This window comes from Eumetopias jubatus, unplaced genomic scaffold (assembly GCF_037043125.1).
Source record: "Eumetopias jubatus isolate StellerSeaLion01/CBP00866 unplaced genomic scaffold, mEumJub1_p1.0 scaffold_17, whole genome shotgun sequence".
Lineage (NCBI taxonomy): Eukaryota > Metazoa > Chordata > Mammalia > Carnivora > Otariidae > Eumetopias > Eumetopias jubatus.
The window spans coordinates 49,667,803-49,691,110 of record NW_028274823.1 but is presented as its reverse complement, the minus strand read 5'-3'; the positions used below and the strand labels follow the sequence as shown (position 1 = coordinate 49,691,110).

The 23,308-nt window shown below is 59.1% G+C and overlaps 1 protein-coding gene across 9 annotated transcripts in view; it reads left to right on the top strand.

The window, feature by feature from the left end:
* Positions 1-23,308, top strand: part of ZMIZ1 (zinc finger MIZ-type containing 1) — a 235,127-nt gene that overhangs the window by 197,496 nt on the left and 14,323 nt on the right. For 8 of the 9 annotated variants that reach the window (XM_028109611.2, XM_028109607.2, XM_028109608.2 and 5 more), the window contains 10 exons: positions 2,381-2,525; positions 12,405-12,519; positions 13,509-13,726; positions 14,592-14,790; positions 15,739-16,029; positions 18,819-19,001; positions 19,972-20,049; positions 20,522-20,696; positions 21,240-21,381; positions 22,895-23,105. In XM_028109611.2, coding sequence (XP_027965412.1) covers positions 2,381-2,525; positions 12,405-12,519; positions 13,509-13,726; positions 14,592-14,790; positions 15,739-16,029; positions 18,819-19,001; positions 19,972-20,049; positions 20,522-20,696; positions 21,240-21,381; positions 22,895-23,105 — 1,757 coding nt within the window. The remainder of the gene's footprint in view (positions 1-2,380; positions 2,526-12,404; positions 12,520-13,508; positions 13,727-14,591; positions 14,791-15,738; positions 16,030-18,818; positions 19,002-19,971; positions 20,050-20,521; positions 20,697-21,239; positions 21,382-22,894; positions 23,106-23,308) is intronic. The other variant, XM_028109609.2, reaches the window with a different exon arrangement.

Below are 23,308 nucleotides of genomic sequence, written 5' to 3'. Positions count from 1 at the left end.
CCAGCCCCATCAGAGCACACGTGCTCCACTCAGCCCGGATGCAGGCAGCACGCACCCAGACACCCACCCTGCTGGCCTGTCTGTCCTTGTGTGACCCCCGGCCCGCCTCTCTCTGTCAGGCCTCCTGGCTCTCGGACAGTGCCCAGACTCCCTCCTTGGCCGCACACTCCCACCTGCGTCTGAACAGCTCGTGTGGGTCTGCAGCACGAGAGAGCACGCACTGTGTCCGTGCCACGGCCCCCATGCGTCTATGCTAGCCGGCTGAGCGGGGGGGGGAGGGTGGTGCCTTCCTCGCTCCCTGCCCTCCTCCTCCGGGGCTGTCCTGGCATCTGTGGTACGTCGTGACTGGCCAGTACACACGTCACATCTGCTCCCAGCGTCCCAGACTCTTCGCAGCCAGGCCCTGCGAGGCCACTAAGCTTCTTTTCATTCCCTGTATGGGAAACCACTCCACTAGCGATAGGCTGGCGTGAGCTGTCCTTGACCAGGCAGGGGGGCGGCCCGTGACATTGGAGGAAAGCTCCCGCCCGGTGAGGTGGCCCCCAGGGGGAGTGCGGGCTGGGAGGGGCGGCCGCGGGCAGCGGACGGCACCATCTGTGGCCGTCCTTTGTGCTGGCAGCCAAGCAGTCCCTCCGTCGCTGCGATCCGGCAGGCCTCGTGCATGGCGTGCAAATGAGTTTCCAGATGCCCAGTGCCGCGCCCCCCCCCCCCAAGAAGCGGTAACAAGGGGCTTGGGAGAAGAATGGAGCAATCTGGAAATTCATTTCTGTTTGTTCCAACCTCTCTGAATAGACTGCCTCCCCCTCCAGCTGCGACAGATGTGTGCTGGATGCCCGCTTCAGGGGCGTTTGGCCGTGGTTCTGGGCAGACACACGCCGGGGTAGGGGCCTCTCTGGCACCCTCCTCCCTGTGCAGGTGGTGGCAAGATGAGCCTCACAGAGAGAGACCTAGCTCCCCCATTGGCACCCCCCCTCCCACCCCAGAGACAGAAACAGGTGCTCTCCCGGCCGGGAGCACAGGCTGGTGTTTAGCCCGTGCTGGCCTCCTTGATTGGCTGTCTTTGGGCACCGCACAAGCAAAGCAGACAAACCCGGCAACCCTGGGGGGGCCCCTCCCCACCCTGCCCCGTTCCCTGTGAGAACCCCTGCCCTTCCCTTGCCCGGCAGCCCCTGCGCTTCCCCAGGAATGGGTATGCCACCCTGGCGGGCAGCTTCCAGTGGCACCGCGGACACAGGGCTCTCCCACTGGTCCTAACAGCTGCCTCTTGGCCCCTGCCCACCCGGTGAGGGGCAGGAAAGAATCCACCACTCCTCACGACTGACAGAGCTGATGTGGGCCATGGGCAGGGGCAGACAGGGCTGCAGAGGGTCCCAGCCCTGCCTCCCGGGTCCGTGGGCTAATGGGGCACCCAGTCCAGGATCTGGGCGGTTTGACGTGACAGCCCTGGGCAGCCACCACAGGGCTTTGTGGAGCAAGGCATCTTCCCCAGTGCCAGGCAAACGTGGTAAAGCGGGGAGGTTCAGACGAGGCCGGAGGCCCAGAGAGGGTCTCTGAGCTCCACTGGTCCACACAGCAAGGTGGTGGCAGGCCAGCCTTCCCAACTCTCTCAAGCTCGTTGGACGGACTGGCCATACAGACTGACCTGGAGGGTGCTTTTGGCCCCTGGTGGCCACATTAGGACAGTGAAAGGTGATTCCCGGCACCCCGTTAGCTTCAGCTGCTTTTCTCTTGGTGTTTAAGGGCTCAAAGCCCAGATGGGGCGGGTCCTCCTGTGCTGCCTTCCATGGCCCCGGCCCACTCTCGCTTAGGCCCGCACCCCACCCCCGGGCTGCCCTCTGCCCTGCAAATCCTTTGTCCTCCTAAGCGTGGGTGCCTAGCAGCACAGGGACCAGCCACAGGTCTGAACTGGAAGGCATGGGCACTTTTGCGGGGAGGACTTTCAGGGAGAAGCCTGCGGGCACTCTTGGGATCATCAGGAGGCTCTAGGAAGGCTCTGGATTCCAGGTGACTTTTGCTCCTCCTACCCTACCCGCGAGGAGAGGCCATGTTGAGCTGAGTGTCCAGAGGCTTCGCTGAGAAGTCTGGGGGAGGCCAGCACTTCCTAAGCTTTCCCGACACAGAGTCTGTGCTGGGCTCCCTCCCTCCCCCTCCAGGGGCCTCTCCTTGGCACCACCTCGGACGTCCCCTCCATCGTGTCCATGCTCTCGACTGTGCCGCCTCTGGCCCGTCCTCATCAGAGTGAGGGCCATTTATATCGTCCCTCCTTCGGGGTGTCAGTCCCACTGTACAGGTGCGGCCAGTCTGGGAGGGCGAGGTGGCGGCAGGCATAGCCGGTGGAGGTGGCTGCGGGGCGCCCTGACCGTCCTGTCCTTCCTTGCAGCCCTGCTGTCCTCCTGGTGTGAGGAGCTCGGCCGTCTCCTGCTCCTTCGGCATCAGAAGAGCCGCCAGAGCGACCCCCCCGGGAAACTCCCCATGCAGCCCCCCCTCAACTCCATGAGCTCCATGAAACCCACTCTGTCGCACAGGTGAGTGGGCCCGTACCTCCAGGGGCGGGCCGGGGGCCGCCAGGTGGGCCGATGGGCAGTGCCCCTCTGGTGGAAGACCTGGGGTGGGGGCCTCTGAGCAGCCAGGAGGATATTCTCTGTTTTTTAAACCCTCGTGGGGTGAGCACTGTCTCTCCCGCATCCCAGCAGAGGTTGAAAGTGCCATTCTTACCCAGCCTGGCTGTGTTGTCCCTTCAGTGGAGGGCTGTTTCTTCTTTTAGATTCTAGACTTTGGGCTGAACGTTAACTGTCCTGAACTCAGGGCCTCCCGTTTCTCCTGAGCAGGGCCCTGGGCAAGCCCGGAGATATGCAGAGCCCACAAGGGGCTCAGGAACGTCACAGAGCTGGTGCTCTCACCCGCAGGTGGGGACAGAGCCAGCCCAGGCCGGGCAGGCAGGAGCTGAGTGAGGCTGGGTTCTCAGCACAGGGGCGGGGTCAGAAGCAGCCCGTGGTCACAGGTGGGAACGCCCGGGCGGAGGCTGTCGGGCCCTGAGGAAGTAGCCAGTCTGCCCGGCACCAGCCTGCAAAGGAGCACGTGCTCAGGACCAGCCCGCCCTACAGTTCCCTCGCCGAGCTGGGCCCGTTCTCTTGGGCGTGCTGACCCCGGAACAGCAGGGCCTGCCATGCCCTCTGCTTTCCCTCCACACGTCCCACGGATGACAGGCTCGGGGGGGGGGGGGGGTCCGTTTGTAGTCAGAGCTAGGCTCTCATTCACGACCCAGCCTGACGGAGGCGCCCAGGGCATGCGGCAGGCGACCTGGGTCCCACCATGGAGGTGCTGCCAACGAAGTCGGGCATTGGCCACGCTCTACAAATTGAATTAGGGGCTTTTGATTCTCAGAGCTGGGAGGGAGCTCCTTAGGTCCAGCACCCTGCCCCAACACGTGGTTCCCTGCCTCAGTCAGAAGCACTTTGTTCGACAGCAAGCCCATCCCCACAGCCCTCCAGGGGCACTGCCTCACCACCCCCTCGGCCCAGCCTGTGACCCCTCAGACTCAGGACAGCCCCCCTTCTGTGGGTGTTTCTCAGTGGGGGGCACTCCTGGCACCGGGCCCAGGGCATTTAATGTCTCAGTCCCTGCCCACTCGGTTCTTCTAGTGCCCCCCACCCCCATGTTGTGAAAGCACCTTCACACATTTTGGGGGGGTGAGGGTGTCACCCGTAGTTAAGAACCGCCACGCAGGAAAGGCAAAACCCACCTCTGGCTGCCATCCTCCCCTTGCCCTGGCTCAGCAGAAAGCCGAAGGGCTTCTCCATCTGGACTCCTGCCAGCCACTCTGCACAGCCTACGGCTAAAGGCAGCCTCAACTGCCCGCCTTTATTTTAGCTTCTTACCGCTCTGCCCCACCGGGCTACCCCGGCTTCTTGTTGCCTCCCATCTGTCCATCCAGCCTTCCCTCCTCTGAGCCAGGACCGCCAGGAAAGCGGTCACTGGTGGTGGGCCAGGGCCCTGCAGCCCCACGAGAGGCCTGCCTCACACCTGCTCGGCCGTGACCATTCAGGCCGCAGAGTGCTGTGGCTCTCGACCCCAGCCAGGCCTTCGCCAGGTCATTGCTGAGCTGAGCTGGAGGCCTGAGACCGTCCTGTCCTGGAGTTAACCGGATGGAGGATATCTGTGCTCCAGGGAGCTGCATCTTGCTGGTTGGGGAGGAAGTAAGACCCGGTGAGGCAAAACTGAGACCTGATGGATCGAGGCAGGGTTAGGGGTAGGTGACAGGCAGGTCTGGCCTTGGGGTCAGAAGGAGGAAAATGGCCGGGCTGTCAAGAGGCTGTCCCGAGGACATGGGCCTTGACCTTCAAGGACTTGGTCAGAGGGCTGGGCAGGTGCATTCTGTGAGTTTGACCTGGCTTTCCCTCGGGGGGCTGGGACGCAGTGCTCTTCCACCGATGCCACACTGGTTCAGCTCCCTGTAGGGACCCATGAATGATAGAGGATGCAAAGAGGCGGCCTCTCAGAGACAGGAGAGCCCTGTGCCTTGGAAGATTCACTGAGAACTGAGGGATGACCACTTGCTTCCCTGGAATGTGGCCTCCTCACATTCTGCACCATACCTCCCACCCCGAATGGCAGAGCTAGAAGGGAAAGTGGGCCCAGGGCGGGACAGTGACTTACCCAAGAACACACAGCCCTTAAGGGGCAGGACAGTGCTCTGCCCTGCACTCGGCTGCTGGCCATTCAAGATCAGTGAGGTGGTGTCTGGTTGTTAACCCAACTCTGATCCAGACCTTGCCCTATTTCCCAATTATGTACAAGGGCAGTTGAGACCGGAAAGAAGTGTCATTAGTTGAACAAGGACTGGTCCACGTCCCTGCAGACCCCACGCTGAGGCTGCGAGCACATTGTGGCAGATGATGGGAGGTTGGCCGGTCTCTACTTGTAGCTTCATGAATTTCCCGGGAAACCCCAATAGGAAGCATCACCTTTTAAGTCCTCATGTAATTTCCCAAATAAGAAGCAAAGTCAAGTACTTCTCACAGAGAGGAAGCTTTTCGGGCCCCCTCCCCCACCGCTCTATTGAATGACTTGGAGGACAGACGCCCCTCTTGCCCACTGAATTCAGGAGACCCTGGGCCACGGGTGATGTTCAGGATTGGGGCTTGGAGGTGTGTGGCTGTTCAAAAACTCAGGGGTCCTTGTCTTCAGGCTCTGAGGACAAGTAAATAGGAGAGGGTGGGGGTCCCTGAAAGGCTGAAGCCCCGGGCTGTCTCTGGGGGACCCCGTGGCTGTGGTGCCATGGTCCCGGCCACTCAGGGGGACGGTTACACGGAAGCGGGCGCCACAGCCCCCACAGTGACCTGGACGTGTTGCCAACAAACATTTCTGCCCTCCTTCTCAGATTTAAATGAGTGGTTAAAAAGCCGTTTGTGATTAGCACATTGTCCATATGCAAATCAGTGCTGCAAAAGTAATTAAAAGCCTAATAAATCTTGTTTACACGCCTAACTTAATTACCAGTCAAGGCCCGCTAGAGCTGGGGATGACTCCAAAATCAAGGGGTGCTGCCCTTGCTCTTCCAGGGGAGGGGTTTGCGCCCCCCCCAACCAGGAGAGGTGCCCGGGTGCAGCAGGTGGGGGCACAGGCGCTGAGCCGGGCTGCTGGGCATGAGTGGCTGCCCTGCCCTCTTCTGGCAGGGGGACTTCGGGCAGCTCTGTAACCTCTCTGTGCCTCAGTGTCCTCATCTGTCGCACTAGAAATAGCAGTGCAGGACCTCCAACATGCCCACCGCCAGTGGACTCTGACGTGCCCACTTTGGTCAGCTAACAAAGAAGGGCTCCATCAGAGCTGAGGCCCCAGCTTCCTCCTTTCCTTCGTCCCATCATACCACCTTCGCCACGTTCATGGTTAGCTGCTTTTGTGGAGCTGGACCTAAAGCTCAGGTTGTAATAGGTCCTTCTTCTTGCCCCCAGAAAATTAAAAAAAAAAGAGAGGGAGGGAGGGAGGGAGGGAGGAAGGAAGGGGGGGGAGGGAAGGAAGGAAGGAAGGAAGGAAGGAAGGAAGGGATTGAAGGAGCCATAAATCCTCCATCGGTTCCAGATTGTTAAGGTACAGGATCTTTTCCTGTCCTCCTTCCTACTGAAAAAATTTAAAACCCTCTAATATGCAGTTAGCTGCGCAGGTCCCTCTACGTTTCACCGCAGGGAGGGAAGGAAGCGGCCCAAGTAATTGTGATGATGGAGAGCCCCGTCTAACGGCTCCCCTAAATGAAAGAGGGTGGGAGCTTCAGCTCCTTACTGGCTTGGTGTTTCATTAGTGGTAACTCTTCAGCCTTGCATGGAGACAGGACCAATATAGCCACATCAGGGAAATTAATTTGGGTCTGGCAATACCCTTAATAGGAATTTGTTAGTTCTCCCAAATAAAGTGGCTGTTAGAAGTGCAAGGGAAGAAATAACTCAGCCCTCCCCACCTCTTCCCTCCATGAATGTCTGTGTAGACACTGCCACAGCAGGTACCCAGGAGCCAGGAATCAGCACTCCCCTTCTTGCTGGGCTTTACTCATTTTCTCACATTTAGCAAACATCAGTCAGTGCCTATGGAGCTGCCAAACAGACATGTAAATCATCTGCTCTAACTGCAATGTGAAAAGCTCTTTTATGTGACAAAAGAGTTGAGGGAATAGAGGAAAACGTCCTTGGTTCTGCTTAAGAGAATCAGAAAAGGGAGTATCCAGGCTGGGCTTTGAAGTATAGGTAGGAGTTCGCTAGTGACAGGATGGCAAAGGAACACTGAGGCAAAGGAAAGCCTCAGAGGCTTGGGAAATCTGTTCAACAAGCAGGAATGATAAGAGCACCCCCTCTCATAGCATTTTTGCAAAACTTGTAAACACCGTCATCAAGTAAATAGGGGTACCTGCACGCAGTCAGGCTGCAGAAATGGAGAGAAAAGTGTAAGTACAGTTTAGCAGGGACTTTGTGCCAGGCACTGCGTTGAACTTTACCTGTATTCGTATGCTTCATCCTAGGAGAGTGTTAGTCCCATTTTATAGATGAGAAAGTTGAGCTGACTTAAGTGATATGTTCGAGGTCATGGAAATTGTCAGTGGCAGAACCAAGGCTTGACCCCAAAGACTCTTAAGTTTAGAGCCCAGATAGTTAGCCACTGTGCCGCAGGGCCTCCCTGTGCCATCTGAATATTAGTCTCACAAATGTTTAGTCGGAGTCCCTGAATATTTGCTAGGATACTCTGCGCAGGCCAAAGCTAATGATTTGATGGATAGTGTTGTTGGTTTTTTTTCCCCTGGATCACTGTTTGGGTTTTCTCTGCAGCCAGTCTTTGAGACTAAACTTTACATGTCCTCTGTCCCTTCATGCTGGGTGGCTTCCCCAAAAATCCTCGGGAAGCTGTGCCCCTTCTTGGAATTCTTGGGGACTGCTAGATGTCCCTCATAGTATGTGCCCCCCTCACGTTATCACCACCTTTTTTTTTTTTTTTAGATTTATTTATTTATTTGAGAAGGAGGGGAGGGGCAGAGGGATAGGGAGAATCCCCAAGCAGACTCCCGCTAAGCACAGAGCCTGATGCAGGGCTTGATCCCACGACCCTGAGATCATGACCTGAGTGTGAAATCAGAGTCGGCTGCTTGGCCAACAGAGCCCCCCAGGCGCCCCTCCCCATCTTTGTGCAGGGAGGTGCTGTCTTACCAAATCCTTAGCTCCCTGAGACAATGGATGTGGTCAGGCCCACCTGGCAGTCTTGCCCTTGACAAGCCCCGGGACCTTGGGAGCCTCAGCTCCTATGGATGCGTCTGTTGAGCCCACGTTAAGGGATTAAATGAGTTCTTAGGTGGAAGTCCCTTCACATAGTTCCTTGCTTCTAGAAGCCACTCAATGAATCATAACAACAGCAGTGGTCAACAGTTTTCGGTGCCTGAGGTCAGCTGCATGTGGTCATTTTGCCTTACACATGGGAGCTCTCTCAGTCCTCACGACAGCCTTCTGAGAGACGTACTGTTATCATTCCATTTTACAGATAAGGACACTGAGGCATAGAGAGAGCAAGTAGCTGCTTCATTACCTTCCCTCTGTCCCTCCCCGGAGGGCAGGACTCTCACTTCCTGGGTGCCAGTGCCCATGGGGTCACAAGCACACTGTAGGTGGTTAGCCGTCAGGTTTAATAAATGGACATAGTTATTCATTCTCAGGCAACCTTCTGAGGAGAGTATGGAGAGTTGGTGTTTCTCTCTGGCACTTGGGTTAGCAAAGGCTTTCCGAGCCCTGTAGGTGTGTGGAGACATCATGCCAGGCACAGGTAGCCTAACTCAGGATTCCTGGAGCAGAAGGAGAAAGGTGGGGGTGGGCCTCTCATTTGGGCCCCCACTCAGGCCCTACGAATGTGAGGAACAAGTGGAGCTCAAGCCAGTGAATGTCACAAGGGCTTCCTGGAGGAGGTTGCCTTTGGAAGAGAAGCCTGGGAAGGATGAGCAGCAGGGTTGAAGCATCCCAGACTAAGATTAGGCACAGAGGCGGGAAAGCAGGTGTCTCCCTGTGAGGAGATGCTTGGCAGGCAGAACACTGCCGAGATTCCAGGTGGCTGCTGGGACCGGGGCCTTTCTGGGTGGACTAGGGTTCTTGGGGCGGTTTTGGCTAGACAGGCCTGCAGCTGGGGGCAGCTGTGGCCCGAGACCGGGCTATGGAGTGGTGCATCATGGGGTGTACCCACCGGGGGTGCACAGAGCTGGCAGGATTACTAAGACTGAGATTCTCACATTCCAGGGGCCCTGGCCTCCCTCTGACCTGCAACCAGCTGTGGAGGAAAGGAGAGAAGTGGTTCCTAGCGGGCAGTCCCCAAATGCCAGGGACCCCTGACCTGGGCTGACCTCATCTGCAGGTCAGATAGTATTTGCCGGAGGAAGGAAGGGCCTCAGGACACCCCCTTCCCCCACAGGCCCCCCTAGGCCTCCCCTTCATCACCCTAGGCCCCCTCCCACCTTGGTAGGGCCCAGGAGCCAAGCTTGCCCTTGCTCCTTGGGCCACAGGGAGCTGGAGCCGGGCAGCCCCCCCGGTGGTGGTGTCTGAGTCCCGGCAGAGGCGGCGGCAGGGCTGACTGCCAGGGGCCTGTGGGGGCGAGAGCCTTCGCTGCGACAGCAGGAGCCGTCTCCCCAGGAGATGAGTCACAGCCGTGTTGGTGCGGCTGCCACTTCTGCTTCTGCAGCAGGTGTGAGTGGGGGCGAACGAGTCCCTGAGACCGCCCCTCCACGCGCGTGCCTGTCTCTGCCCCCGCGTGTGCCCGGCCTCATGGCCGCAGGGTGCGCTCATCCTGGCAGCAGACACACATCCATGTCCCTGGCCGCACGCATGCACTCCTGGAATGGGCCCAGGGCTCTGGGGTGCACCTTCCAGCCAGACGGTGGGCATGCCCAGTTTGGGAACCACGGTTAAGTTTGCTTCTCACCAAGTTTCGGGTGGAGGGGACGAAACAGGAAGGAGCTGGTTTCCGCCCACAAGGCCCACCCACGGAGCCGTAGGGCAGTCAGGAGCGTGTTTGTGGGCCTGTGCAGTATCCCGGTGAGCCGAGGCCTCCCCAGCTGGGGTGGTGAGGCAGCAGCTACCTGCTCCCCCTGCCCCGCCCCAAGCTCGGGTGGGGCCTGCCAGGCTCCAGGGGCTCCCAGAGGGCTTTACTTCTGAGCGTGCCAGGCACATTCTAAAAGGACACGAACTGGACATCATCCTGGAGGGTTGATGGGAGTTGTGGGGCAGAGAAGACACACACTTGTGCTCTGTAAAATTGCTAGGGGTCCTGTGTTCCATCCTGCACACCTAGGATGAGGGCCTCACAGGACAGCTGGTATCTAGGGGTCTCCTCTCTGTTGGATTAAACTATAGCCTGCAGGGCCTTCCTTCGGGATGCTGGTGTGCCAGGCCCGGGACCAGGTGGCACCCCAGTCCTCTGTGATTTCTCCCAGGAAGGCCTCCAGCCCAGCCGTGCTCAGGAGCAAGCTCATCGCTTCCTTCCCTGTGCTTCTCCAGCCCTTCTGAGCTCTCTGGGCTCCCGAGTCCCCAAGCAGCCTTCCCAGATGCAAGTGTGAGCTGTCTGTCAGCTTGGCAGGTGCATCTGGGCCTCACCCCCTTTTCACTGACCCACACCATGTCTGGCCCGCAGGAGTAGAGGGTAGGCAAGAGGTCTGGGTTTCCGAGGGCCTCTCCTCTCCCCTGGAAATCATGAGTAATGCCCAAGTCTGTGTCCCTTTCTAGTCGAGTAAGCCTTTTTGTCTCCATGCTCCTCTTTGAGCCTCATCAGGCTTACGCTACCAAGGCCTATGTTGTTCAAACCTCCTTGACCTGAGACCCACAGTAAATATGCATAGTACACCGTGACCCAGGGTGCACACACACTCACACATAAAATCAAGACACTGAGGAATATTATTTATTCTTACCATGTGCTCACGCTTAACTACTTTGTTTTATTCCGTCTTTTTCCCCTCGTGCTGGTTTGATGTCATGACCCAGTCGTGTTTCATGACCCACAGCTTAAAAACTCCAAGAGCAGAGTGGGGGAATGCCCTTCTTAGGCCCATTTGACAGATGAGGGGACTGCGTGCAGACAGGCGAGGGAACTTGGACCCTCCCTGAGCCAGGAAGGGACAGTACTCATACCCAGGGTACCAAAAAAAAAAAAAAAAAGCCAGGGCAGGAGGAAAAAGGAGTGGAGGGGTGGGGCTGCTCTTACCGCAGGAGGTCAGGGCAGGCCCCTCCAGAGAGGTGACTTCTGAGCAGAGATAGGAAGGAAGCCAGGGGCTGGCCAGGCAGAGAGGGTGTCCAGGCAGGGGGCGAGCAAGCCTGGGCAGACAGTGACATCACCCCTGCAGGGCCCTGCCTGCCTTGACTACTTTGGCTGCCGAGGGCTCTGCCTGGTGATAAGCAGGCACGAGACTCAGCCCCCCGCCTCCCCCCTGCCTGCCTGTCACGCAGGACGGTGCCTCCCTCCTATGAGTCCTGACCTCCCGGCTGGCTCCCAGCACCTCTAGGGCCAGGCCTGGCTTGCCTGCTAGGCCGGAGTATAAGTTCTCCAGGAGTGAGCAAGCCCTTTTGTCTTCTGCTCACTTCCTGTGATGACAGCACAAGCCAAACAGAGGCATGATGTGCTTTCCTACCACACCAGCCTCCCCCAGACTCCCTTCCCCGATCCTGGTACCCAGCAGTGCCGCCTCGCAGGCCTCCCCACTGTCGAGAAGCCGTGCAGGGCTGATACAACAGATGTGGGTGCTCTGCATTTCTGCTCCCTTGGGGGCCACATCTGGGATTGTGTCTCCATGAGAGGTGCCAGGGAGTCAATGCAGAGGCAGTCCCAGCTCAGCACCCCTAGGGGCTGGGACCCCAGCACTTTCTTCATGCTATAATCTGGACAGCCCCTTCCCTCCCCCGGGAGTCACTCTTCACCTGTACCATAGCAACTAATAGAAAGCCATTATTGAGCACTTACTGTGTGCAGGGCAGGGTGTTGGGCTTAAGGTTAAGTCCTTGCTTCTGGTGTTTGGGGGCTTCTCAGGAGATGTCACCAAACAAGGTGGGTGCTTCTGGGCCTAGCAAGGAGACAGGGGAGACGGGGTGACGGGGCAATGGCTGCTGGAGCTCCAGCAGAGGTGGGAGCCAAGCGGGGGGAGGCAGGGTAGGGTGGGATTAGCCAGCAGGGTAAATCATTCTGAAGTGTGTGAGTTCGGACTTTGCCTTGTAAACACTGGGAGCCATTGGAGGTCTTTGATTGTGGAGAGTGTCTTGGGTGTTTGAAGGAGCTTAGCTTGGCAGGGACGTGCACAGGAGACTGGGGTGGGAGCAGGGGAAGAAGCATGGCGGGCAGGCCCGTACCTGTGATCCAGAGGCAGGAAAGAAGAGTGACGTAAGGAACCTCTTGCCAGAGGCCACATCAGCTAGGCTGGGTGGCCAACCTGCTACAAAGGGTCGGGAGGAAGGGGGAAGAGGCGAGCTTCAGACTGGGGCCCTTCCGACGTTTTCTGAGAAGGGACCCGGAAGTTCCAAGGGGAAGCTGGTACGGGGAAACCAAAGCTCTTTCTGGAGAGCCACTTCAAATCAGACCGTGGTGGAAGGAGGAGCTCAGGTAGAGCCTGTGGGGCTCTCTTCTTCCTCCGTAGCGTGGCCTGTGGACTTTGGGATCAGGTGAGGCAGAGAGCCATGGGGGTGGTACCTCCACAGCGATGGGGGGAGACGTGGTCACCTCCAGGGTCTGCCACCACGTGAGGTGTGCCTGTTCTGCATTGGACCCCATGCCAGGCCTGGGAGGTCTAGAGCTGATGGAGATGGGGGTCACCTGGGTTTGACTGGGAGCCATGGAGGATGATGGGGTGATGGGGCCCTCCTGTGTATGGAGTCCCTGAGGATCCCCCCCTCTGTCTCCCTCTGCAGTGATGGGTCATTCCCCTATGACTCTGTCCCTTGGCAGCAGAACACCAACCAGCCTCCCGGCTCCCTCTCCGTGGTCACCACGGTTTGGGGAGTGACCAACACATCCCAGAGCCAGGTAAGAGCCTGTCCTGCCCCCCTGCCGCAGCCCCTCCCCCCCCCACCCCCGGCAGGACCATCCCTTGAGCCCTGGGGCCTTTGGATCATCCTCCATGCCAGTCGTCCTCACACTGCCCAGCTGGAAAGACCAGCTCTCGGGGCACACTCAGCTGTGGACATGCCACTACCCTCCACGCTTGCTCAGGAGGGCAGCAGCTGGCCCCTAGGCAACTGTCTCCATCCGAGGGCCTTTCTGGGGGAATGACTTCCATCTGACCGAGAGCCGAGGGTTCTTCCCTAGCCCACGTTTACTTGGGTTTGGATAAATAGGAGAACTTCCTGGGTGTTATTGGCCTCAGGGCTCCAGCGTCTGGGGTCTTTGACCCTGGTTAACCTGGGTTAGATTTCAGCAAAATGGTAAGCTTTCAGCTTGTGACAAACTCCTCCCCCACCCCCCTGGCCAGCCCTGCCTTCCACTCTCACCCCTTCCTCTTTCTTCCACGCCTTCCTGTCCAGCCTGCTCGGCCTCTGCCACGGCTCGAGGCTGGTGGCCGCCCCCAAGGGCACCCCTGGGCTTCCCTGCAGTCTCAGGCCACAGGGACCCCTCGGCCGGGATCCTGCCGCCCTCCAGAGCTGGCACGTTGGGTTTCCTTTCGCCCTGACAAAGCAGCAGCCCAGGGCCACCATGTGTCCCGGCCTCTGAGCATCCAGGCCCCTTGGCAGAGGAGGGCCGAGAAGTCCAGTGCCTTCCACCTGCCACCGAGGGCAGGACCAGCCCCTCCTGGTTCCATCACAGGCCGGGCTTCTTATCCCCTGTGCTGCCAGCTTCCGGGGCCGTGTTACCCCCTTCAAAGCATTTATATGGTCTGGGAACAATTCATGACTCCACTTTCTCCCCCTTTCCCTCTGCTCTCCCCATTGTACCATTTCAGCAGCCCCCCATGTCTCCTCTTTCCCTCCCATGGCCCCTGGGACACCGCTTGGGTGACAACCACTCTCTGCCCACAGGTCCTCGGGAACCCTATGGCCAATGCCAACAACCCCATGAATCCAGGCGGCAACCCCATGGCGTCGGGCATGACCACCAGCAACCCCGGCCTCAACTCCCCCCAGTTTGCCGGACAGCAGCAGCAGTTCTCGGCCAAGGCCGGGCCCGCTCAGCCCTACATCCAGCAGAGCATGTATGGCCGGCCCAACTACCCCGGCAGCGGGGGCTTCGGGGCCAGGTGAGCAGCCCTCGGGAGCAGCTTTGGCGCTGCCCTTCCCCTCCGTCCCGGAGCAGGAGTAGGGTTGAAACAGCAGCCCCGTGCTTCTGGCACTGCTCGTGTTCTGCTCTCCCCTCCGTTAAAGGGACACAGAGAGTGGGTGAGACACTAACACAGCTAGCTGGTTGTGATAGCCGCCAGGCCCCTGGTGTTGCAAGGCCCGTGTTCTTGTCCCCCAGAGGGGCCCTTCTGTGCCGGTGTCTGTACATACCGGGGGGGGGGTGGGGCCGGTGGGGTCAGGAGCTACTCCAGACAGGTGCAGGAAGGCCACCCTGCCCCACGGGCTGTGCAGGCCATACCGCCAGGTTTGAGAGGAGCTGGGGGGCAGGGAGCAGGGAAGGAACAAGGAGCCCCACGAAGATGCTGCAGGGATGTGGGGGCTGGGCAGAGAGGCACCCCATTCCTCCTCTGCCGCCCTGCCCTGTCCAAGGCCACCTCTTTGGCTTCAGCCCACCATCCACCGCCAGGGCCCGTGGGCAAGGTGCTCGGGGTTTTGTGAGGCACCATGTGTCCTCCTCCAGGAGGTGGGTTGCCCACAGCAGCGGGGTGCAGTGATCCCGTGCCCGGGAGAGTCCGTGTCGGCCAGCACCCCACCAAGGGCTTCAGGAACACAGCAGCTTGCCTGTCGCCAAGGGGCACAAAGAGCTGCCCGCCCGCAGGAGGCCCCTCTCCCCTTCGGGTTCGGGGTCTAGATGCCTCCCCTGTCTGTGAGCTGGGGGCAGGAGGGCATGGAAGGACCCGTCTTCTCCCTCCCAGCCCAGGGCTTACAATGGGTTCATCTTTAGATTCAGGCAGTGTCTGAGTCTCCCCTTCTTCTCCCTTGCAGTTACCCCGGGGGTCCTAATGCCCCCGCAGGCATGGGCATCCCTCCGCACACCAGGCCGCCCGCTGACTTCACTCAGCCAGCGGCAGCTGCCGCAGCGGCTGCAGTGGCAGCGGCGGCAGCCACGGCCACGGCCACAGCCACGGCCACTGTGGCAGCCTTGCAAGAGACACAGAACAAGGATATAAACCAGTACGGACCGGTAAGGGCCCCACGAGTCCCGGTGCAGCCTTGCCCCCCCCCCCTGCAGAGTTGGGGTGTTGGTGCCATGTGTGCTGGAAGAGCTGATGGTGTCAGGGTGCGCCTGGGTTTCCTTGGAGGCCTGCGGACGGGTGTGTGTTAGGACGTGGGTGTGTCGTGGTGGTTGGGTGTGGTGCGGGGAGGCCATTTGGGTGCTTGCATTTGTTCTGTGTGGGTTTATGGCTCATGCGTGTCTGCAAATGGGGAAGGAGGTTCTTTATCACCCTCTGGGCGCCTGCTCACCAAAGCGCGGGCTCAGTGCCTGAAACGCCTTGTCACCAGTCTGTCGCCACGGTGGCTTCTGAAGACCACACACTCCTAGTCATCCCATCTGTGGATTGAGCCCAGGTCCCATTTCTGCTCCCCTGGCCTTCAGAAGGACTGGTGGGGTGTGAGGAGAGAGAATTCCCCGCCAGAATGCAGGACAGGGGACAGGAGGTGGGGACTGTAGGAAGGGCACAGCAGGGCGGGTGGGCAGAGGTGGGAGCTGGGACTGCCTCAGATTTTGTGGATGGAGGGCGTGTCTCCACTGGCCGAGGGCGGGGCCAGGGCTTCCAGGAAAGGGGCTCCTGCCTCCATCCTCATCCCCCTCCATCCTCCCGTGCCCCTCCCCGCCTCTGCACCTTCTTCCCCGTTCCCTGCCTGCCTCCCTGGAAATGCTGCCTGCTCTCTGGAGTGACTGCACCCCACCCCGTCAACACCCCTTGGGCTGCATCTTTCCTGTGCGGCCTGCAGAGGGCAGTGGTGAGCCCAAGAGGCCAGACATCCCTTGGGACCTGGTCACCAGCTGCAACCACACAGGAAAGTGCCCCCCGACCCAGAGCCTCCCACCTCCCCCACCCTTCCCTCCCTGCACTTTCAATGCATGTGGCATTTTATTCTTTTTTTTTTTCTTCTTCTCCCGTTGAAGGTCTGTTCCTCTTTCCAGATGGGTCCCACCCAGGCGTATAACAGCCAATTCATGAACCAGCCCGGGCCACGGGGGCCTGCCTCCATGGGGGGCAGCATGAACCCCGCAAGCATGGCGGCTGGCATGACACCCTCGGGGATGAGCGGCCCTCCCATGGGCATGAACCAGCCCCGGCCGCCCGGCATCAGCCCCTTTGGCACGCACGGGCAGCGGATGCCCCAGCAGACCTACCCGGGCCCCCGGCCCCAGTCCCTTCCCATTCAGAGCATAAAGAGGCCATACCCGGGAGAGGTGAGTGTGACAGGAGGCAGGTGGTGGCCAGGGTGGGAGGCGGGGAGCACCCAGGGCTTGAAAACAGAGGGGCTGTGGGCAGGACTTTGGAAAGGGCAGGAACTGACCAGCGCCAAACCTGGACCAAAAGTCTGAGCCTTAGGATGGAGGAGTCGGGCTCCTGGCTTGGAGACCGGCTCTGCCATTTCCCAGCTGGAAGTCCTTGATCAAGTCCTGTTCCCTGCTGGAGTCGTGGTTTTTCATTTGTAAAAGACGGTGCCGATCCAGCCCATCTCCTAGGGCTGCTTGGGAGATGTGAATGAGGGCCGGAGGGGAAGCACTTGGCCCCAGGGCCGGCGCAGGCAGCAGAAGCTGTGGTTAGCGTGGTGTTTGGTCTCAGCACAGACACGGGCCCAGTGACTTTGGTAAGGAGCGAAACCTCCTTGGGTCCACGTCCTCACCTGCACACGAGGGCTTCTCACTTGCAAGAATGAGAGAGGGGACAAAACCCTGTAGATACCTAAAGGCTGTGCACATCAGAGAAGTGACTGGAAGGCAGACAGCCTGCTTCTTAGGGCTCTTCTCTGCCAACTGTCAGCTGCTCTTTTGGGAGGAACACTGTGTCATTGGCTGCCCAGCCAGCTCAGCCAAGAGAAAGGTGAAGATTTAAGGAAGTAAAACCCACACCTGTCCTCTGGGAACCCAGACTTTAGCAGGAAAGGGGATCACCTTCCGGGAAACCTGTCTAAGCAGGAGCCCATAGGCCATGATGCACAGGAGGTATCTGGAATTCAGCGTGAGGTCAGAGAAAGAGGACTTCCTGGAGGGGGTGTCATAGGGCCTTCCGTGAGCAGTGGGAAGAATTGGCAGCGAGTGGCCTGTCTGGGTAAGGCTTTAGTTCACCTGCAAAAGACACAGGGACCCTAGAATCCTGGCCCAGTGTGTGCTCCTCAGGAAGCCTGCCTTGATTCCTTACCTAGGCAAAGCTCCTTGCTGAGTAGTCTCCCCCACAGCTATCTGCTCGCCGCCCATTCTCAGACCGGCTCCCCCTGACCCCCACCCCACTTGCCTCCAAACTGTGGCCTTCAGCTTGACCTTACAGTGGGTTTGGAGTCCAGAGGTTAAGTTCCTCAAAGGTCTGTGTGATTCCCTCAGCACTCACCCTGGCTCAGGCTTGGCCATTGTTGGCGGTGTCCTGAATCCAGAAGGGGAGAGGTCAGAGACCTCCTCAAACACCCGGGAGCCTGGCTCAAGCCCAGACACTCCTGGATGGCATTGGTTCAGGGAGGCACCAGCCAGAGAAGGACAGTGGCTCCCAAGGTCCTGGCTGTCCTTGGGGGGAAAGGGGGGGGTTGGTGCTCAAGCTCCTGGCCTCACTCCCACACACAGCCCCCACAGGAGTTCTGGAACCTCTTTCAGCCCCTCCATGCTCAAACTCCCCGCGTCCCTGCTGGCTGGGTGAGAGATGCGTCTGCAGACCCAGCCTTGGGGTTGCCGGCACCTTAAGGAGGTGATCCCAGGAAAGGAAAGGCAGAGAAATTTCCCAGTTATTGCTCCGATGTCCACCTGCACCTGTGGCATGCTCTGTCAAAGGCACACACCAGAGGCCTTGAAGTATTTATACTCAGTCATCCTCTTCATAGAACGCCGATGCTCCCCAGCTACAAAATGCCTGGCACTGGGCTGGGACACTGGGTGATCACAGCCCGCGTGGCCTGACCCTGCCTGGGAAGGCAGGCCTCACCTTGCAATGGCACGGTTCTAGAATCTCTGAACCATTGAAACGTTGGGGCAGGTGTCAGGTTGGCTGGTCCTGCACAGGACTCCTCTTCGGTGGCCTCATGGGACCCCAGCTGCACTCCTCCGGTGATGTGACAGGAACCACTGTCACACAGAGCAGCCACTATACTGCCACAGTATGAGTGGCAGTGTTCCTCAGCACTGACACGGACTCCTCCCATCCTCCACCACTTACCTCTGGATCCTTCTTTCATTTGCTAAGGGAGTATTTATGGAGGGTCTGCTCTTTGCCAGTCGCTGGAACACAGCCGGGACCTCGGAGCCTAGAGGCAAGAGAGATGGTTTAAATAGATAAGGAGCTTCAACAGACCTCACAGGATGTCATGGCCTGGAGTGTCTGGGTGGCTGGTGGCCCTGAGGGTCACCTAATCTTACAGAGGAGGCGGGGTGGCTGCAGGGTGGACAATCAGCATCATTTTGTAGATCTCCAAGGACAAGGATCCTGCCCCTCCCTTGAGCTGTCTCCTCTCTCAGTTGCCTGTCTGGAGAGGGTTGTCTGGAACCTCCACAAGCCTGCTTCTCCCGACCTCTGCACGCATGGCCCAGAACTGAACATCAGTGTGTTCTGTTCAGTGTGGGGTGTGGGGCCAGAGCCTCCCATATTCAGCCTCTGAATGCAGGGGTTGAGGGGGCCACCTTTCCGGAAGCACAACCCGTTGTCTGCATTCCCCTGCCACACGCCAAGTGCTAGGAGACACATGAAGGGGGCTTTAGAATCAAGCCCCCTCCTAATGGCATGAATGAGAGGCTCTGAAAGTCCGGGGGGCAGGGTACTCGGAGAAGACCGCTTCACGGGGAGGTGGCCCTCAAGCCAGACAGACAGAACGTCATGTCCCTGGATGTCAGGGCAGCCTCTGGTGCCGCCCCCTCTCTCTGGGTGGAGAAGGCAGTTTATCGGTAGAAAACAGCAGGGACAAAGGTGAAGGGCCAGGGCACGCCTGGCCTTCTGGTGAGTGGCTTGGCTCCGTGACACTGACAGCCTTTCTCCTCTCCTCTCTCTGCTGCCACAGCCCAACTATGGAAACCAGCAATACGGACCAAACAGCCAGTTCCCCACCCAGCCAGGCCAGTACCCTACCCCCAACCCCCCGCGGCCGCTCACCTCTCCCAACTACCCTGGGCAGAGGATGCCCAGCCAGCCGAGCACCGGGCAGTACCCACCCCCCACGGTCAACATGGGGCAGTATTACAAGGTGAGTCCTACCACCCCACCGGCCCCTTCCTTCCTCACCACCTCATGTCCCCCCCCCCACCTGTGTCATCTTGGTCCTTTGTGTCCGCTGAAGTCACCAGGGGGCAGGCGGAGATCTCCAGATGTATCCTCGTGTGCTCAGAGTCATGGCCAAAATGTCAGGCTGGCAGCTCTTGGTTCCCCATGAATCATGGGGTTCAGACAAGGGTTTTCCCCTTCCTTTTTTACTGTTTACGGCACACACCAGATGATCATCAAGGAAACACTTTTTTTTAAAGAAAAGCATCCACCTGGATATATTAATATTACCTTCTAAGCCTTTGTTTCTCTATTGCACGTGGGTATCAATATGTTATATAGTTGCTATTAAGGTTGTAACGTTGAATCTGTTTCTTCCAACTTGAGGTGAAATCAGGAGCATGTTACTTACTGCTACAGAGTCTCTGTGGTTCTCACTTTTTAAGGGTGCCTCACCTTCTACGGATATAAACCACATCGTATTTTATTGTTCCCTTCATATGGGATGTTTGCAATGCTTTTGGTTTTTCACTTTCCAAGTAACACTGTGATGAATATTTTCGGGCACATAGCTTTTCCCTTCTTTGGGATTACAAAGCTCATTCTCAGTAGTGCAGACTACTCTGGACACACTTTACATTTATTTGCCCAGGAAGCATGCTCACTTCCATTACCACCCACCACTGCTCCAACTTCAGCATTCTAGGTGTTTCTATTTTTGCAAACTCTTGCTATGTAACTAGCTGTGGACAGAGAGACGAAATCCCATCCCAGGGTGGGGGAAGGGGTGAGCTGCTCTACCCCTGTCCCGCGCCACACCCCAGCACTGGATGGGCCTTGTCAGCATCCCCTGTATGACACTTCTGGGCAGTTTTCATATCAGGAGAGAAAGCTGGCTTCTAGGAGCTTTTCTGCCTCCCACTTTCAACGCGTTGTGTATCTTGCTTTAACAGCCAGAGCAGTTTAATGGACAAAATAGCACCTTCTCGGGAAGCAGCTACAATAACTACAGCCAAGGAAACATCACCAGGGTATGTTCCGGGTTTCATCGGGCGTACTTGTGTGACTCGGGGGCCCAGCCACCCGCACCCCAGGCCCACGGGTGGGAGCACACTCCCGGGTCCTCAGCTCTGGAGCACACTGATGCCCACACAGAATGCACAGGTCCAGGCAGGTGGTCCGGGGATGAGTAAAGATTAAGAGCAGAAGGGAGAGCGGCCTTCTGGGGAGCCAGTTGCCCAGCGTGCTGCAGGCCCAACTCCCATCTGAGGACCCTGATGGGCTGGGGGTGGAGGGTGTAGCCTAGAGCAATGATGTAGGCAGCCAGAGACCCCAGTGCTGGCCGGCATAGAGGGATTTCCACAGGGGGCCTGGCTCTCCTCCCTTGGGGGAGCAGGGACCATAGCCCCAGGACTGCGGGGCGGGTGGGGTGTACGTCCGTAGCCAGAGTCCCTCCTAGCCCTGTGATCTCATAACCTACGTATGGTTTCTTTTTTCCTCCAGCCTCCTAGGCCAGTTCCTGTGGCAAATTACCCCCACTCACCTGTTCCAGGGAACCCCACACCCCCCATGACCCCCGGGAGCAGTATCCCCCCCTACCTGTCCCCCAGCCAAGATGTTAAACCACCCTTCCCACCTGACATCAAGCCAAATATGAGCGCTCTGCCGCCACCCCCAGGTGAGTGCCCTACCTCCTCCCTCTGTCTGGCCAGCCCCACCTCCTCCCTCTGTCTGGCCAGCCCCACCTCCTCCCTCTGTCTGGCCAGCCCCACCTCCTCCCTCTGTCTGGCCAGCCCCACCCACAAGGGAAATTTGGGGTGGAGCTGGGCTGCCAACAGCCCTGAGCTGCTGGAGGCTGGGAGCAAAAGCGGCTCCCAGTCGTGGAGAGGGGCTGGGCAGAGGAGCCTGAAGCTTCCAGAATAAGGAATAGGTGCGGTCAGAGGGGAGTAGAGCCAGGATGAGTGGGACATGGGACGCAGGGACGGTGGGGTGTGGTGGACTGACAGAAGCAGCGGGCTCCCTGGTGTGCACACAGGCAAATAGCCCAGCTTCTGTGGCCCTGTTCCCACACACACACCCCTGCGAGTCCCCTGAGTGTGCAGCTAAGAGTGTGAGTCGTGGGGGGAGGGGCGAGCTCCACCCACAGCCCTGGGGCCCATGCTCCTGTGTGCCCCTGGCGGCCACGGGCGTGCGGCTGACCCAGCTCATCCTCCCCACCCAGCCAACCACAACGATGAGCTGCGGCTCACCTTCCCGGTGCGGGATGGCGTGGTGCTGGAGCCCTTCCGCCTCGAGCACAACCTGGCCGTCAGCAACCACGTCTTTCACCTGCGGCCCACGGTCCACCAGACACTGATGTGGAGGTGAGCATCATGCTGGGGGCACAGGCCCAAGCTGGGTTGGGGGAAGCGTCCGGTGGTGACATCCCCGGCCCAGGCATTGCCCTGAGCAGGTAATTGCAGCATCTGCCGGCTGCCTTCACCTGTTCAGCATTGTTGACTGGGCCCCGCCCTGGGCAGGGTTTGGGGGATGTCATGGGGAACCTGCAGGCAGGCCTTGGCAGGTATGGTGGCCTAAGGGCAGGGAGCAGCTTTCACTTAGCGTAGTCCTGAGAGAGTGGTCAGGAATGACCTCCCAGAGGAAAAGGGGGCTAGCTCAGAGCCAAAGGCCGGTAAAGCAGTCTTCCAGGAGGGAGGCTGGGCTGGCAGGCGGAACTTCAACATGGCTTGTTGTGGCTAGAGCCGGAAAGTAGAGGGATGAGGCTGGACTGGGCAGGACCAACAAGCCCTACAGGTTGCCAGGGGTTGGCCACTGAGCCAGGCCACTGCTCAGACGTCCAGACACACCAGAGAACAAGGGCAGGAGGTCCCTGGCTGGGCCAGGCCCTGTGTTCTCTGCCTTCTACACCTGACCTCCCTTGATCTTGTCAGTGGGCAATGCTTTTCCCATTGACAACGAGGCCAGAGAAGTCGATTAGCTTGGGGGAAGTTCTCACAGCAAGCAGCAGAGCTGGGACTCGGGCCCAGTTCTCTTAGATGCCAGAATCCATTGGTGTCCCATCCTCGGTCCCTCCTCCTCAGGCAGGACTCACGCTGCCCTGCCACCCCTCTACCCAGAGTCTCTCAGCTGCCCGGTGGGTACCCGAAAGACGCAAGATGGGTCTGCACTGGGCACACAGACACAGCTAACTCAGTGCCTTGAGCACGCCAAGTGAGCTTCGGTGGGGGCTGGAGACAGAGCCGAGTGGGTGAAAGCGTGCAGGAGCTCAGGTGCTCAGGCAGGAGGATGGAGGGACCCCTGTGCAGAGGCCCTGCTCACCCATCCCTCCTTACCCAAGTGCCCTCGCCTGGGAGGTGTCCCGTGGCCTTGGCCTGCTTGGTTTCCACACTGCCAGGTTCATGAGGATCCCCTTCCGTGCTGTATCTTTGGCGCCCACCTGGGCGGGGAACTGAATCAGACATGGCCCAGGCCCGTCCCAACTGGAGTCTGGGTGGGACATCATCAGCCTCCCAGCTGGTCTGGCCACATTAGTGTCTGTCCTTTTTTGTCGCTCTCTCTCTCTGTCCTGGGAGAGCAGGTGTCACCCTGATAGGGAGGGGTCTGGAGGAGACCAGCCGAGCAGTGGGGTGTGGCTGGAGTGAACAGTGTGGGGGAACGTGGGTTGTCGGGACGGGTTTTGCCTGGAGATGTGGGCAGTGGTCCTATCCAGGTTGAGAGAGGACAGTGTGGGGAAGCGGGAGCAGCAGTGGCAGCTGAGGACGTGGGGCCCTGAGGGGCTCAAGCTGTGGTGAGGTAGAGGTGTGCTGCCTGGCCAGCTGTCACCGAGCCACGGGCAGCGCCATCTGAGCCATCCCCCACCCCCACCCCCCCGCCAAGGTCGGACCTAGAGCTGCAGTTCAAGTGCTACCACCACGAGGACCGGCAGATGAACACCAACTGGCCAGCCTCGGTGCAGGTCAGCGTCAACGCCACGCCCCTGACCATCGAGCGTGGCGACAACAAGACCTCCCACAAGCCCCTGCACCTCAAGCACGTATGCCAGCCGGGCCGCAACACCATCCAGATCACCGTCACGGCCTGCTGCTGCGTGAGTGTGCGGGCAGGGCTGAGCGTGTGGCGTGGTCCGCAGCCTTGTGCTTGCGGCTCTGTCCCCATCTCCGTAGCCACTGCAGTGACCTTTGCCTCCACACACGTGCGGCAGGCCCCCCGGGGCTGTGGGATAACCTTCAGAGCCACCGAGCTCTGGCCGTAGACGTGGCCTTTCCCGCTCTCATGCCACAGCCCCCATCC